This window comes from Myotis daubentonii, chromosome 14 (genome assembly GCF_963259705.1).
Source record: "Myotis daubentonii chromosome 14, mMyoDau2.1, whole genome shotgun sequence".
NCBI lineage: Eukaryota > Metazoa > Chordata > Mammalia > Chiroptera > Vespertilionidae > Myotis > Myotis daubentonii.
In genome coordinates, this window is record NC_081853.1 from 10156757 (window position 1) to 10174464 (window position 17708).

At 45.1% G+C, this 17708-nt stretch overlaps 1 protein-coding gene across 1 annotated transcript; it reads right to left on the bottom strand.

Annotated features, from left to right (window-relative positions):
* Positions 1-7130: 7130 nt before the first annotated feature.
* On the bottom strand, positions 7131-16247 carry LOC132215359 (F-box only protein 31-like). Its single transcript, XM_059663421.1, has 3 exons — positions 16102-16247; positions 15172-15978; positions 7131-7191 (listed from the first exon to the last, which is right to left on the bottom strand). Exons 1-3 carry the CDS (start codon positions 16245-16247, stop codon positions 7131-7133), a joined length of 1014 nt encoding a protein of 337 aa, XP_059519404.1.
* Positions 16248-17708: the final 1461 nt, after the last annotated feature.

Here is a 17708-nt window from a genome sequence, read left to right on the forward strand (position 1 = left end):
CTCAATCTGAATAAACCATGGTGCACATGTCCTTAAATACTTCCTGTTTTATAGCATAGTTGGGCATAGAGTTTAAAAAATCTTTATTGAAAGATACACTTGAGAACAGGAGGGGGGAAAATTGATAGTGGAATGTGAGTGGGAGCCAGGTATCAATCAATCAATATATTTGGCCAGGATATGCATGTCTATAGACAGTCAATCACAGCCATCTCCAGGAGGCACTTGATGACTGGTAGTCTCGATGTGGAGGAAACTTGACTGACAGCAGGAATGGGAAACAGTCCAAGACACTGCTGGTGTCACTGCTGAACTCTGTCGGAGGCAGCCTCATAAGCCGTAATGGGACCAGAAGCCTGGCCAGGAAGGCACAGCAGCGAAATGGAGAGGGGCCCAGCTGCACCTGATCAGCATTCTCACCAGGTGTTTTATTTCTGCTTTAAAGTCACCCAGAGGATTCCAAACTTTGAGGATTCTGTGCTTGAGATTGTGGAGAAAACACTGATGGTCTGACCCAGAGGAAATGCTGAACTGGATGCAGTTTTCAAATACTGAAAGAATATTCTTTCAAATTTTTTGTGCTAATCACAATGTAACAGATATTGATATGATACTTTTAAGGTTCATTGGCATTATTAGTATTCTTTTTTTAAAAATATATTTTATTGATTTTTTACAGAGAGGAAGGGAGAGAGATAGAGAGTTAGAAACATCGATGAGAGAGAAACATCGATCAGCTGCCTCCTGCAGATCTCCCACTGGGGATGTGCCCGCAACCCAGGTACATGCCCTTGACCGGAATCGAACCCGGGACCTTCCAGTCCGCAAGCCACTGAGCCAAACCGGTTTCAGCAGTATTCTTTATAGAACTTCCTCAAGTTTAGACAATCAAGAAGACAATACACCAAGCCCTGATTTGTAGCACTTGCCAGTTTTTGTGGTGGACATGCTCCCTCCATGACCTGCCCTGGGGCTGCCAATGGGCATTGCTAAAGGGGAGTTGGGAAGAGGGACTCAGACCCACAGGGACAATAGATGTGTGCAGTTAAGTAATTAAGAAACTAGGTTTTGACTACTCCTTACTTTTGTCTTCAATACAATTTATTTAATTTTAAGTTTTTATAATTTTTATTTTAATAAAGGTTGTGTTAAAAAACCAGCTTGAAAAATTCTGAAATTCAACAATATCTCTTGCAACCTATTGAAGCTGACTTCAGCACTCAACTTTTCCCTCTTGTACTACTTCCTTCCTATCTCATTATGTTGAGGTAATTTTCATCACAGTACTCATCAACATCTAATATAGTATTCATTGTGCACAGGATTGTCGGTTTCCCACATATCTATAGAACAGACACTCATGAGAACAGCAACCTTGTTGCTTTTTACTGTATTGTATTCCTAGCACCTGGAACAATCCTGGCACCATAGTACATGCTCAGTTAAGATCTAGCAGAGGCTGAGTGAAGACAGAATGTATAATACCGTTCAATTGGTGAGAAAAAGACAAACTAATAGAACCTGGTCTAAGGAAATAGCAAGCATTACAAGTGAAGAAATGCAAGGCCAATGTTTAGAAGACAGTCAATCTCAGCAGAAATGAAGAAAATGTCTTTATTATAATTACTCTGCACCCTGCCCGCAGCAGGGACTGTTTCTCCCCACACTGCCTTGGAGCTTATTTTATAAGAGCGATCCTCAAACGTGTGTGTGTCCATAAGAGATTCTGACTCAGGAAGCTCGTGACTGTATTTTTAAACCAGAGCCTTAGATGACTCTGATTCTGGTAATTCAAGCATCTCTGTGTGAAAAGCACAGTTAACGGATGCAGTGTCAACTCTTAACCCGGGCTGAGCTATGCTTATGGCGTGGGGAGGTACTAGGGGTGCTAGGAGGATATTAACAATAGAGATGCCTGACCACCATTGCTTCTCATACACTTTCATTGAAGATTTCCCCTGGGCATTTTAAGGATCATTTTTTATGTGATTTTTTTTTTTTTTTTTTTTTTTGCCTGATGAAACCTAAAAGCTAACATATAGCCAGAGTCTACCAGTAACATTTGAGAAAACAATCTTCATTAGCAACACTTCATGTTTTATCTCCATAAGTATACCTACTACCTAGAGAGTGAGCTTACAGAACTAGAGAATTACAAAGCCATGTGTCTTAAAAAATATAGTCCAGATTTTGAACCATTTACACTGGCCTTTTCCACAGTCTCTTTTGAAATATGCCTTCACATTAACCACACAAATATGTATGTCTCTGTACAGACAGTTGACTATGGTTATTGTGAGCAGGGTCTGCCTGGGGTTAAATCCTAGCTCTGCCCCTAACCTTGAAGAGATTCTCTAACCCCTCATGCCTCAGTTTCCCCACAGGATGGTTGTGAGGATTAGAGACTCAAAATGTGTGAAGTGCTTAGCAAAAGTGAGGAGTGCTCTTTATGCTGCTGTTACATCATTAACCACCAGTGCAGCCTTAGCTCCGGTAATGCATGTCTTCACAGGAAAGGAAAAGGCTGGTATTGAAGGAAAACCACCTACCACATCAGCATGTGTACTGGCTAGCCGGTGATAGCTTGATAACGATTGCAATTTAGCATTTACATAAACCACATGACGTGTTGCCTAGGTTCTCAGTGACTCTCCAAAATAATAAGATTCCCTTCAAATCTTCCAGTGAGATGAACTTGGGGGGGATCTATTATTCAGGACCAATAAAGAAAATTTCAAGTGGCAGCCAGCATCATCTTTCAAATGGCTTCTCGGAAACGGGGGAAATTACACCATTTTACACCATTTTCACTGCAAACCAGCAGAATGAAGCAGGTTCTGAAAGGGAACCCGGGTCAGCCGAGAAAAATTCTAAAAGCCACTAACATGGCATAGCCATGATGATTCTGAAGATAACTGATCCAATTCCCTGTATTCCCCTGGAGGAGAGTCAAAGGGTTTTTTGTTAATCCAGTTTACAAAGTGAAATTATTTAAAAAAAGAAAAAAGGCAAAGGTATGATAAATGCAAGATTCAGGATAGTGGTTGCTCTGGGAGGTGAGGAAGGGAAATTGGCATCAGAAAGAGGGCTTCAGGATGACCAATAGTATGACAACGTTCTACTTTCTTAAGATGGGTGAATAAATAGAGATTTATTCTGTGTGCATGCATGTAATACATACATACAGAAATACATACAGAATATATACTTAAAAAAGTTTTCAACATTTTTTATCTCATGGCACACATACTAATTACTCAATTTCTGCAGCACACCAAAAAATATATGTTTTGCTAAACTGACAAAAAAACAACAACCCTATGATTTTGATTCATTGACACCAGATAGCTATTATTGTGTTGGCTGTTGTCATTTTTTTATTTGACGATCTAAGGGAAAAAAGGTCAGTGCCCCTGACCTAATAGTCAGATATTAAATGTTTTAAAAATTCTTGCAGCACACTAGTTGAAAATTGCTGAAATATAGTAAATTATTACAACCAAGAAATTGCCCTTGGTAGAGTCTATAGACCTGATTTAAATCTCACCAGTTTTACATAAACTCTTCTATGCATGTATGTGTGTATGTGTTTACTTCTAAGCAATTCTATTGTAAATGTAGATTCCTATAACTACTACCAGACAAGGTAAGAACAGTTTCATCATAAATGTCCCTCATGCTATGCTTTTACAGCCAAAGCTGCCCCCTTTCCTTCCTGATCTATTCTAATCCCTCATAACCATTAATATGTTCTCCATTTCTATAACTTCGTCATCTTAGGAATACTACATATATCCATACATATTATACAGTATAACCTTTTGAGATGGGCTTTTTAAACTTAGCAACTTTAAAAATGCATCCAAGTTTTGTGTAACAATAGTCAACTCCTTTTTATTGCTGATAGTAGTGTATACACATACTTTTAAATTGTGCCATTATAAAAAACTAGAGGCCCTGTGCATGAAATTTATGCATGGGTAGGGGCCCTAGGCCTGGCCAGTGATCAGGGCCAATCTGTGGGGTGACTGGCAGGGTGATCAGGGGGCCCCGCTGGCACCCGCCTTGGCCAGCCTGGCACCACCTGCTCAATGCTCTTCCCCCTGCCGCCACCACTGGCAAGAAAAAGAAAGGTATAATTGGCTACCTTGGGATGTGTGGACTAAGAAGAACTCAGGAGTTCAACTTTGAGATTTTGACTTCTATAAATATATTATCACGTTAATACTATTAAGAATTTCCCACCACCATGATGATGAAAATACAGATTTTTTAAATAAAGAAAGTAGAAGATAGTGTTGATCTCACTGAGCTCACCACCTAGAAAGTACTATGGTAGGATGGGCTGGTAAAATATGTGAGGAGGTGATTCTAATACAATTTGCCAATTCTGAGAAGCTATTTAAGCCAAGGGGTCAAAAGTTTTCTGGGGCTTCTGTCATCTCATCATCTTTGTTCATTCATTCATCTAAGAATTCATCCATCCATTCATTCAACGAACATGTCTTACATGCCAGCACTCAGACCTAGTTCCTGCCATAAAGTATCAACACGCTTAATAAAGGAGAAAGAACAAGAGCACAATTCTCTCTCACCAAGTCATATGCTCTTTTAGCAACCCCAGTATCCCTCTCCAGTTCACAAATGAGAAAACCGAGGCACAAAGAAGGGAAACAATTTATCCAGGGTCATGCAGATGAAAGTCGTGAATCATTTAAAATGCCAATGCAATACAGTCATGGCCATTTAAGAATGGGGATATGCTCTGAGAAAATTGCCAATAGGCAATTTCACTGCATGCACATCATAGAGGCACTTACATGCTTCTAGATGGCATAGCCCACTGCACACCTAGGCTATAAGGTAGAGCCTATTGCTCTAGGCTACAAGCCTATTCAGCGTGCTGCTGTCCAAAACAACACGTGATTAAATCAAGCACAAGAGAAAATGATGCAATGAAGAGACAAGGTAAACATGAGATGCATGAGGCTGCTGCCAGCATGACACAGTATACCGGTTTTCAGCAAATTTTAATTTTTTTATAAGTAGAAAGATCATACTCTAAAATGACAATAAAAAGGGTAGAGTAGTAAATATATAAACCAGTAACATAGTCATTTATTGTCATTATCTTGTACTATGTACTGCACATAATGGTACATGCTATACTGTACTTTCATATGGCCGATAATGCAGTAGGTTTGTTTACATCGGCATCAGCACAAGCAGGTGAGTTGTGCCTTTCACTATGATGTTAGAGCAGCTATGTGGTCACTAGGCAATAGGAATTTTTCAGCTCCATTACAATTTTATGAAACCACTCCTGTATATGTGGTCCTTCATTGACCGAAATGTCCTTATGTGCCATATGACTGTATAATAACTACAATGAAAAAATGTCCATCGAGAAGCAGCTCTGGAGATTGGTCCTCAGACCCCATCATAACTTTTAGGCATTTGTTAAAACTGAATTTCTGGGAAGGCTGAGATTGTTCTATTTGAGCAAGCATCCTGGGAGTGTGGGAGCTGCTTCCAGGGAGTTTCTGTTGATTATTCTATTGTTGGAAATCAAATTAGCTTAGGCCATCCTTCTATTTAAAAGAAGAAATGAACAAACCACTGCGAACCCCCAGAGGCCTTTGTTCTCTTGCTTTTTTCTTTGTTCTTTTTCTAGTCTCTCTCAAGAATACAATGAAAGTGCCCTCCTTTCATTCCTTTGTTTTCAATGAAGCAGAACAGCCCCATTTCTCACTCCATGGACATTCTGAGAAAGAAGACCGGAGGCAGCAGACCAGTGATAAAAATAGGACACCTTACCCATGTCGCTTAGGCAAGACCCTCTCAATATTTTAGAGAGGGAAGTCTGGCATCTCTGCCAACTGCTGCCTCCTCAAATTCCTTTAGGAGCACTTACCCGGAGTTCTAGAACAGTCTCACTCTAGCCAGACTGCACACAGAAGAGGTTTGCGTTTTGTATAGGCTGCCTCTGCACCTCCTGGGTGGCACAGCTTCCATTGTAATGTGTCTGCATCTGATACAGGCAGAGATAAATGGATTGGGCCACCTGCTTTGTAATTCAGTCGGTTGCAGAATACAAACTTCAGAGCAAGAAGGCTTACCTTGTACTTTCTCGGTCAGAATTCTCTCTCTCTCTCTCTCTCTCTCTCTCTCTCTCTCTCTCTCTCTCTCTCCCTGTCATACATTCTTTACCAACACCAGCATTTCTTTCGGGCTTAAAGATGAAAAAAGTTGAGGCACAAAAAGGGTAAGAAATTGTCAACATAAGAAATGTCCAAATCTGTAAGAATTTATATGAGCCAAATGACAAGAGTTGCTGGGAAGCAAAATCTCAAGAAAATGGCAGTTTTGCCACTTATTTTATACATCAGAATCAAAGGGGGAATCCTAAAAGGGGTATGTGAAATCCATTGATGATAGGTTAGGGAGGCGGGAGAAAGCAAAGTGAAGGGAGGGACTTTCTGGGATTGGATAAAAAGTAGAAGGAATGGACACATCGTTTACACAGGCGGGTATAGAATAGCTAACAGTTAACAATTAACATGAAAACCATAACAATGAAGGTATTGTGGTCTCTGCTCTGTTGCCAGTGGTTTTGCTTTGAGGTAGGAGGGTGAATTACTTTGATAATCCAAAGGTATGTTATCAGGTGATGCAAAAAGACAACAGACAGACTTAGTTAAGGTGAAGGTTGACCTTTTTTAGGGAAAAATACAACCCACCATGCACGGCTTTTAGTCAGAAAGTTTTAGTTTCAGGCCATCCTATGTCATTATTTTTTGTCTCTGAGTTTGCAAAGCTGCCATGCAGGCCTCCCCTGAGCTTGTCAGGCTTAATATGCGGCCCCTTTTTGTCCACAAGTATAAGTGAGGGTCACTATAGATGAAAATGATAGGTCATTTCAAATAGCAATGAATTAACACAAGTTTAGTACCAGGAAATGTGAGCCAGAAAATGGCGGAAGCATCTAATGACTCTGGCCTAGGATGAGAGCCATTGAACTACATCAGTGGTTCTCAAATTGTTCCCGCTTTAACTAGCTAGTTGATATTAATAATAGGAAGAGAGCAAAGGGGAGACCAGACGTTATAAGCATGGCCATCTGGGCAGCTTCACCAGGAAGCTGCAACTTCATGCTCCTCAGGGAACCACTGGTCCATTCCCTGCAGATCACTGGGGGGAGGGATAAAACAAAGGGGGAGATGGGCACATGGGCAGTGAAGTTGGGTGATGTAAGGAAGGAGCTTGCAGTCTAGCCTGGGGAACAAAGATCATTGGCCAGGAGGGCAGAGCCAATGTAAGGGTGCAAAATCCTGAAGGCTTAATTGGTGAAGCTCCCAGTTAAAATCTCAGACAAAGAATTCGTACTCTCTTTCTTGCTCTTGTGCTCCTGTTTCTCACTTGCTCCAGGGCCTGCACTCGCCCATGCACTAACCTGCCATGTGACCTTAGCAGCCACATGGCCATGTGGATCCCACACGTGATGGACTGCAGCTGGGAATACAAGCTAACCTAGTTGGATGCTGGACTGGACCCTGCTTTAATATGGAGCAGACACTCTGGGAAGTGGCTTTGATCTTGGCCTTGCTGAAAACAAGATTGGATTTTTTTCTATGGCAAGACAGGACCTTAGAAGGGAACCCCCTTCATCTTACATCATCAATAAAGCTTTCCACAATACCTCATCCTCCCTGGGGGGCCTCAGGAAATTCTTTTTCTTGTGGCACACCAAGAACTCCACCTCCACCAGTAACAGGCAGGGATGCAGAAGGCACCCCACTGATAATAAAACTTTAACCTAGAATCACAGGGAGCTGGTTCCACCTTCAGAGTTTCTAATTTAATACATTTGAGGTGGGGCCCAAGATTTTGCATTTCCAACAAGTTACCAAGTGATGTTGCTGCTGCTGGACTTGGGACCACACTTGGAGAACCGTTGGACTGGATAAGAATGTAATTGCTGGGAAAGGCAGACTCGGGGTGCAGTCTTTCAGTCCTCACTGGGCTGCACAAGAATGGGCTTGGGCCTGGGTCTCTTCCTTACCAAGAGATAAAGAGCCCGTGTAGTCTGTGCTGGCTTACGACCGACCTTCTGTGGGAATATCTTGAGCGCTCTTTTGTCTCTGCTGAATGTGTGCGTCATATGGCACCTGGCCAACCCCACTGCTATGTCTGCCCTCTGCAGGGAGGTACAGGGTTCCTTGCACTGTGGCAGGAGATGGATGCACATAAATTGCCCTGTGTTGACCACCTGGAGTGCCCCTTCTTCTCCAGCCCAACCCTCCCCTACAGGCCCTGGGGGACCAACACCTACTATCAAAGCTGTTCTTGCTCTGTCTCTTCCTTAGGTAAGAAGACTGCTCTTCTATCTAGTGCTGAGCTGCATTCTATTTTCCTTGGTGACTCCAAAATCAAGATGCAATGGGCAGATGTGTTTAGATTCCTTTCTGGGATTGTGTTGGGGTCCAGCCCCAGAGGGTCCAGGGGTTCCCAAAGGTGTGGATGGAGTCTGCGAAGAAGGAATGACATGGAGACAGCGTTCAGTTGATCAGCATAGCCAGGTTCTCTCTTTATTTTGTCTTGTTACATCTGTATTTGTACCATTTGATCCTATAAGCATGCCTCTATAATCACATCATGGTATGTTTTGGGTAACCTTCTACAGTTCCTCATTTCATTTCCATAGTTTCTTATCTGACCTTTGCCAAAAATCCTGTCTCTTTCTAGTTGTGTTGATTTTAATCTTGTCTAGGTTAATCTCTGTGTTCCATTATAAGGGCTATTCCAAGGTCACTATACTGTTCTGTTAAACTACAAGGAAGTAACTGAAGGAGATTATCCTAAGTAAAGATTAAGTAGCTTAAGCGTGATTGTTCATAGTTAAGGTGATTAACTACCCACCTGGCACTTAGTTAAGGGGTTTTACTAATTTATTCCCTTCCTTGGTCCTGTTAATCCCTAACTCCAGGGAAAAATCCCCACCTGGGGAAACAACCTTTCTAGGGGAGGTGGCCCTCATAGCATTAAGAAGGGGAGCAAACATATTAAGAACAGTATGCCAGGTCCCTTGAAACATATGCTGTGCAGATGTTTTTTTCCTGCAGTGACTGTGTCAAGCAACAAGGAGGGACCGGCCTCCGGCAGGATTGGTAACCAGTGCATGGTATCCTGCTTGACAGTAATAGTATATCATGGTTAAGACTCCCAAATTAATATCTCAATCCTACCACTTACTAGCTGGTAGAAGATGGGAAATCACTTATCTTCTTTTTTTTTTTTTCTTTTCAAATTAGTGTTTTTATTTTCTTTGAATAAATACCCAGAAGTGAAATTGCTGGGTCACATAGTAGTTCTATTTTTAGAATTTGGAGGAACCTTCATACTGTTTTCCATAGTGTTTTTACCAATCAGAATTCCTACCAACAGTGCACAAGGGTTCTCCTTTCTCCACATCCTGATCAACAGTCATTGTTTGCTGATTTTTTTGGTAATGAACATTCTAACAGGTGTGAGGTGATATCTGTTGTGGCTCTGATTTGCATTTCCCTGATGATTAGTGATGTTGAGCATCTTTTCATATGTCTGTATGTCTTCTTTGGAGAAGTGTCTTTTCATGTCCTCTGTGGGGTGCTGGGGTTCAACACCAGCAGGTCACTTATCTTCTTTAGCAGTGGTTCTCAACTAGGGTGGGGAGTGGGGTTAACTCTGCCTTACACACACTTGGGGGCATTGGTCACATCAGGGAACATTTGGTTTCCACAGATGACAGTTTATCTCAACCTGGCATCTAGTGGAGAGAGGCCAGGGATGCTGCTAAATAACTTACAATGACCAGGAATTAGCCAGCCTCAAATGTCAGTAGTACCAAGGTTGAGAAACACTGCTCAATATAACTATAGTTTTTTCATCTATAAAATGGGGATTATTAGTTATCTACCTCATAAAATTAGTGTGAAGATGAAATGAAACATGGCATGTAAAGGAATTGGCACTGTACCTAGAGACTGTCAGTTACTGAAGCAAATCCTTTTTGTACATTGTCACCAGCCTATAATTTAAATGCCAAGGATCTTGATAAGAAATAGCGGGGGGTGGGGGGGGGGGGGAGGGCAGGAGGGGGGTTCCTTAAGTGTAGCAATTGGTACTATGGTATCCAGTGGATGGGTTTGGGGTGGGGAGTAGGAACACTTTGTCCCAGATGCAGGCAATAGAGAGTGCACTATCTTTAGGTAATATAAAAACCATAGCAAACTGGACTAAAATCAGTCTGTTTTTTCTATCATCAAACACCAGAAATTCTAAACAAGGTTGTAGATCAAATACTCCTCCTACCTCTGAGATGCATCACTTCCATCACTACACCATTCCCTTTCCACTGGATACAACAGCAGACTAAGAACCAGGCATTTGTCTAAGTCAGCCATGGGCAAATTACGGCCCGTGGGCCGGATCCGGCCCATTTGAAATGAGTAAAACTAAAAAAAAAAAAAAAAAAAGACCGTACCCTTTTATGTAATGATGTTTACTTTGAATTTATATTAGTTCACACAAACACTCCATCCATGCTTTTGTTCCGGCCCTCCGGTCCAGTTTAAAAACCCATTGTGGCCCTCGAGTCAAAAAGTTTGCCCTCCCCTGGTCTAAGTGCTTTACGTATTTACTCATCTAATAATTTTAGTAACAAACTAAAGTTAGTTGTTAGCAAGGTAGTAATGTTATTCCCATTTTATAGATGAGTAAGCTGAGAACCAAAGAAGCTTGATAGTGTGCTCACAATCTCTCAGCGAGTAAGTGGTAGAGAGCTGGACCTGAACCCAGGAGTCTTGCTCCAGAGTCTAAGTTCATAGTCACAGAACCAAAGAGCCTTCAGCAATATGTCACTGCCATCCCAAATTACCGATAAGTAAACCTTTTGAAAAACCAGACTTCAGTTCTCCTAATGCATTAGGCATCTTTCTATCAGAAAATAGGCAGCTTCGGTGTTGAGTAAATCTCCCTGTAATACTAACACTGGGAAAATTTCACAGTATGTAAGTTGTTGGGGCCTCATTCTCATAGGCCTATAGGTCAGAACCATGACTTGGTAGACCAGATATTCTAGCAGCCGACACAGAGCAGGAACCTGAGTAAATGTTTGTTGACTGAATTCATTTTTGTTGAGTTCAGTTAAATGCTCAGAGGCCTGGTTCCTATTGATGTATTTGCTTGTTTGTGGGCAGAAAGCAACATCTGCTCCCCAGATCCCTGTTTTTGCTTCAAAAGTTTGGGGTGCCTTCTCAGGGGCTGGTTTGCCTCAGTGTGAGTAAACATGTGCCCCGGCTTCCTTTGTGCTGAATAATGGCTTCGCAGGGTCTAATTTCACAGATAAAAAGCAGAATCGATCATTCTATTTTAGGATTTGGTACAGAGGTATTGAAGCAGGAATTGGCGAAATGCAACTCAAGGGAGAAATAATTTAGTTTCCCATGGAAATATTCTGCTTCTAAATTTGCTCTTGAAGACAATGCAGGGGAATCAAATGTTTGAATCGGGCAAGTTTGAAACCATTAGATCTGAACCATCTGAATGACAAATAAGATTACAAAGGGAAGGGTCAAATCTGGGACATTCACTCCTCAAGACTTCAGATGTGCCCTCACACACAGAGCTGTGCAGATGGTAATTAAAGCATTTCCCCACAAGGCAGATAAACCAAGAGAGGTTTGAAAGGGCTTACCTCTCCACCCATGGAGAGGTGGTATCTGTTAGACCATGTGTCTAATCTATCAAAGAGGTGAGCAGCACCATGCAATTGTATTTCCAGATAGCAGAAATGCCAAAATTTTACTTTAATCATTTTTGGGGGGAAATGCTTTAAAATATATTAACCATTTTTTCCACTATCTTAAAAGCAGATAGCATTTTTGTGCTTAAATACTGAATAGTAGCTATAGGACTGTGTATCTACACTAATAAAAGGGAAACATGGTCATTGGTGTACTACCACTACCCTTCCCATTGGGTAATCAGGGCAATATGCAAATTAACTGTCAGCCAAGATGGCGACCGGCAGCCAGGCAGCTTGAAACTAACATGAGGCTTGCTTGCTTTAGTGACAGAGGACTCCAACGTTCCCCGCAGGCCGCTGCAGGCCTCTGAGCCTGCAGTTTCAAACATTGCAACAAATATAGACGCTAAAAGAAAAACCCCAGAAACCAGCTTTCAGTGAGCTGGGATCTCAAAGCTGGAGTCAGAGCTGGAGTTATACATTGTTTCGATTACCTACTTTCAGCAGAGAAGGCCTAAGAGCTGGAGCCTCAGAGCTAAAGCTGGCCCAGAATTAAAAAAGAAAAAGAAAAAAAGGAGGGGTTGGGAGCTTCCATCACCCGCCAGCCTGAAAACAGCCGTCAGCCCCTCACCCAGACTGGCCAGGCACTCCAGTGGGGACCCCAACCCTGAAGGGTGTGTGACCAGCTGCAAACAGCCATCATTCCCTCACCCAAGCTGGTCAGGCACCCCAGTGGGGACCCCCACCCTGAATGGTGTGTGACCAGCTGCAAACAGCCATCATTCCCTCACCCAGGCTGGCCAGGCACCCCAGTGGGGACCCCCACCCTGATCCAGGACACCCTTCAGGGCAAACCAGCCAGCCACACCCATGCACCAGGCCTCTATCCTATATAGTAAAAGGGTAATATGCCTCCCAGCACTGGGATCAGCGGAGCCACGAGGCCTCCCGGCACTGGGATCAGCATGACAGGGGGCAGCGCCCAAACCCCCTGATCGCCCTGTGGCTCTGTGTGTGACATGGGGTGGGTCCACAACCTCCCTATCTGCCCTGCTCTGTTCGTGACAGGGGAAGGTGCCCCAACCTCCTGATCAGCCCTGCTCTGTGCCTGATACGGGGGAGCTCCCCAACCTCTGATCGCCTTGCGGCTCTGTGTGTGACAGGGTGCGGCGCCCCAACCCCCCTCCTCCTCCACGGGCCTTGCTCTGTGTGTGACAGGGTAGAGCCATAACCTCCCCATCGGCCGTGCCCTGTGGGTGATAGAGGGCGGCGCCACAACCCCCACCCCTCCCACCGGCACTGCTCTGTGTGTGATGGGGTAGAGCCATAACCTCCCCATTGGCCCTGCCCTGAGTGTGAGAGTGGTGGCGTCCCAACCCCCTGATCAGCCCTGCTCTATGGGTGATAGAGGGCAGCGCCCCAACCCCCTGATCTTCCCTGCTCTGTGTGTGACAGGGGGCGGTGCCCCAACTCCCCTATCGGCCCTACTCTCTGACAGGGGGGAGCTCTTCAACCCCCTGATGGGCCCTGTTCTGTGAGTGACAGGGGGCAGCACCCCAACCCCCGGATTGGCCCTGCTCTGTGCGTGACAGGGGGTGGCACCACAACCTCCCCATCGACCCTGCCTTGAGTGTGACAGGGGGCGGTGCCCCAACCCCCCAATCGGCCCTACCCTGAGCATGACTGGAGGTGGCATCTCAACCTCCGGATCCGCCCTGCTCTGTGCATGACAGGGGGCAGCTCCTCAACCCCCTGATGGGCCCTGCTCTGTGCATGACAGGTGGCAGCACCCCAACTCCCCAATCGGCCCTGCTCTGAGCCCGACCAGGGGCTGCACCTAGGGATTGGGCCTGCCCTCTGCCACCCGGGAGCAGGCCTAAGCCAGCAGGTTGTTATCTCCCAAGGAGTCCCAGACTGGGAGAGGGCACAGGCCAGGCTGAGGGACCCCTCCCGCGCACCCCCCCCCCCCCAGTGCACAAATTTTTGTGCACCGGGTCTCTAGTAATAAAATAATACTCTCCAGTGTTACTGACTCATTTTTTCCGGCACTTAACACTAAAGGCTCAGCCTGCTCTTCTTTGCTGTTTCTGCCATTCATTTCTGCCTAATACCTATGGGTTTGTTTCTGGTGATCATGCCTTTTATTCTATTCTATTCCTCTTGCCTGTTCTGTCCTGTTGCAGTCTGGGACTCCAGATAACTAAGCTTGTTAGAACTGTCTTGAACACAAGAGCAATGGGTTTTAAATGAAACAGTGAAGGGTTCGCCTATGAGTAAGGGGAAGAATAACAGTCATTTTTTATTTAAATTTTTAATTTTTATTTAATTTATTGGGGTGACATTGGTTAATAAAACTATATAGCTTTCAGCTGTACAATTTTATAATACATCATCTTACATGTACTGTGTGTTTGCCACCCCAAGTCAAGTCTTCCATCACCATTGATCCCCCCTTTACCCTCTTCTACCTCCCCCACTCCTCTTTCTCTCTGGAAATTACCATGCTGTTGTCTGTCTATGACAGCGTTTCTCAACTTGTGAGTCGCGACCCCTTTGGGGGTCGAACGACCCTTTCACAGGGGTCGCCTAAGACCAGTGGAAAACACATATATAATTACATATTGTTTTTGTGATTAATCACTATGCTTTAATTATGTTCAATTTGTAACAAGGAAATTGGGGGTCACCACAACATGAGGAACTGTATTAAAGGGTCACAGCATTAGGAAGGTTGAGACCACTGGTCTAAGGTTTATTTCTACCTCAGTTGCTGGCCCCTACCCAACCTGGCCCTGGTCCGGGATTGGGCAGGAGGCAAACAACTGATGTGTTTCTCTCACATGGATTATTTGTCTTTCCCTCTCTCCTCCACTCTCTCTAAACATCAACAGGGAAAATATCCTCGGGTGAGGATTAAAAAGACAAACAAAGGTGGGTAACCTGGTCAGAAGGTCAAATCTTCAAAGTGAATAGATTAGAAGCTGCGCCTCTCAGGGGGTACGGACTGAATGTTCGAGAGCATCTCCAGGAAGGCCTGCGGGGATGGTGCCTCCACATTCTGGAAGGTGTTCTGGACTCTGCCGAACAGGAAGAAGTATTTCGCCGCCAGCCAGATGAACCCGAAGTGGTTCTCATCGAACAGGATGAAGACTCCAGGGAAGTGCCTGGAGTAGATGAAGTCAGGAAAGGTAGTAGTAAAAGTGTCCACGCCATAGAAACACATCCTGCAGGTTCGGGGGTAGTTCTGGTTAGCGGAGCGCACGCCCGCAGGCAGAACAAACGGGACAGGCTGCTCCTCCGAAGCTGCAGCCCCGGACTCCCCGCCGCTGGGCTGGGCAGGGCTCTGCCAGGCATGGCCCTCGCTTTCCTCAGTCCCGTCTTCTTGCTGCTGCTGCTGCTGCTGCTCCAGGGTCACCTGGTCGTTAATCTCCTGGACCACGCGGCAGAGCTCGTTGAAGTTGCGGAAGATCTCGCCATCTGACAGCTGGATGCGGTGCCTGAGGTGGATCTCTAACTTCCAGATTAAGTTTCCCATGATGCTCGTGACCCTGGCATACTTCCCATGGAAGCTGAGCATGGCAATCGTTACGCGGAAGTCATAGTATGTGCCTTGGAAGAGGCCTGGCCTGATGAGGTCGTCCGGGTGGCGCGGCGGGAGGTAGACGCGGCGGTAGGTCACGCAGTAATCGGGCAGGCTGTCCTCCTCCTCCAACAGCACCCGCCCGCGTTCTCCCCTAAGCCGCGTTGGTGAGTCCTTCTGGCGGTCTCTCTTCATCCACTGGATGCGGAACCTGTCCTTCTGAATCTGCAGGTGGCAGCTGTGGGACAAGCTGTACAAGTGGTCCATGTACTCCACCGCGGCTGATTTCCTCTCCGTCAGGCGAATTCTAAACGCGGGCGTGAATTGCATTGGGCCAGCCACGGCGGTGGTAAGGTGGGGCCAGCACGTGGAACCAGTAATGCATAAGCCATCCACCACTACATTCAGCAGTCTTCTATAGCTATGATCTAGAAGCCACAATCCCAAAATGTGTTTGTATGGGAACATCTTCGCATAGATTTCTCGATAAGACATACCCCTCCTCTCCTGGTTCGGCAAGTTTTCAGGAACGCCATACTCCTCCCGGCAGCGCCGTCTCCAGATGCTGTCGACGTGCAGGACGCGGTGGAATTTGGTGCAGGTCTGGGCCAGGCTGGGCAGGTCGGTGCCGGGGAGCCAGGCGAAGATCTCCACCAGGATCTCCACCGGCAGGTCCTGCAGATAGCAGTGCGGGGGCGGCATGGGGCTCGCGATGCCTCCACTCCCCGCAGAGCACCGCGCTGCCGCGTCTGCCTCCACGTGCTTTTCTGCCGGGGCCGGCTTGCCCTCGGCCGCTGCCGTCTCAGCTGGGCGCTGGCGCTCCTGAAGACACCGACATCCCCGCGAAGAGCCCACGCGGCAGAGGCAAGCGCACTCCTCCATGTCTCCAAGCTTAACAGCCACCGCAGAGTGGGCTGCCACCCCTCCGCAGGGTTTTAAGCTGGCTGGGTCCGCCCTAGAGTCCAGCCACGCCCCCCAGGGCCTAGCCACGCCCCCTCAGAGAGGAGCCCATTGTAGGACTTTAAACCCGTACCATTAACAGTCGCCTCCCTTTCCCAGTGCCCCCTCCCGGTCCTCCTGCCCTAGCCTCAGGCAGTCACTAATCTGCTTTCTGTGGGGAGATGCCTCCAGGGATATGCCTATGGGGGGTGGGGGTGGGGGGACATTTCACAGAAATGCAGTAAGGAAAACACACAACTGTGGTACATCTACACAATGGAAAACTACACTGCCGTAAAAAAGAAGGAATTCTTGCCATTTGCAACAGCATGGATGGAACTGGAGAGCATTATGCTAAGTGAAATTAGCCAGTCAGAGAAAGATAAATACCACATGATCTCACCATTTGCGGAATATAGAGAATAACATAGACTGATGAACAGGGACAGATCCAAAGACAGAGAAACAGCGATCAGACTATCACTCCTCCTAGTTATTTTTAATACATTGCATATGCCAGGAAAGGATCTGTTTCCTTACCCTTCCATACACAAAATTCGCTTTATTCTCAATTAGTTCCCACCTTAAAATCCTGAGTAGTGAGCTGTGACTTGTGAACAGGCCATTTTATTTTACGTGTAACAAATGTCTCAGAGGAAGATAAGACAGTTTACATAACCTTTCCTCATGTGTAGATCCCCACGAAGAGATGCACACCTTCAAGGAATAAAAAAAAGGCTGCGAGAAGAAATCAGCCCCCTGCTGACTAGGACTGCCAGGGGACATGCCCACCATTTCTGATGCACGAATGGGCAAGGTGTACTCAATTATATGTACGTCCATTCACTCATTTCCACAGTCAACACTATTTTGAGCCCCTATTACGTGTTAGGCACTATGCTAAGCGTAAGAGATACCACAATAAGAAAACAAATGGCTCCCTGTTGCTTAGGAAATGTAGTCTTTTGGAGGAGACAGATGTTAAGCAAAAGATCACATAAATAAGTATGAACTTACCACTATCATCAATGCTACAAAAGAGCCATTGGTACAAGATGCTACAAAAGCATATAACAAGGTGATTTAACCTAATTAAAAAGATCAGTAAATGTTTGTTTGTTTTTGCTTAATCCCTTCACCTTTGTCACCCAGCCCTTCCAACACCCTCCCTTCTTAAACAGTCTTGATGATTACTATTTTCATTTTTTAGAGTGCTTAGGCCCCAGGATAATGTGATCAAATCAGCTTCAGGTTAGTAAGGCTTTACCGTACCCTTAAAAAAACATTGAGGTCAAATTATTAAGCCTCTGACTCTTACATCTGGCAACAAATTATAAATATAAAATACTTTTGAATTGGTGAAGCAGATATTCTTATTCCATATTTTTAAATAATGGAATAATG

Bases quoted from the DNA above. Each gene is read 5' to 3' on its own strand.
- LOC132215359 (XM_059663421.1), bottom strand. From the start codon at position 16,247: ATGGAGGAGTGCGCTTGCCTCTGCCGCGTGGGCTCTTCGCGGGGATGT. The intron at 15,979-16,101 runs GTGCTCTGCGGG...CGACCTGCCCAG, and splicing joins GAGGCAGACGCGGCAGCGCG to CCTGGCCCAGACCTGCACCA. The intron at 7,192-15,171 runs GCAAGAAGACGG...CCCTCCCCCCAG, and splicing joins GAGCAGCAGCAGCAGCAGCA to TGATCTGCAGGGAATGGACC.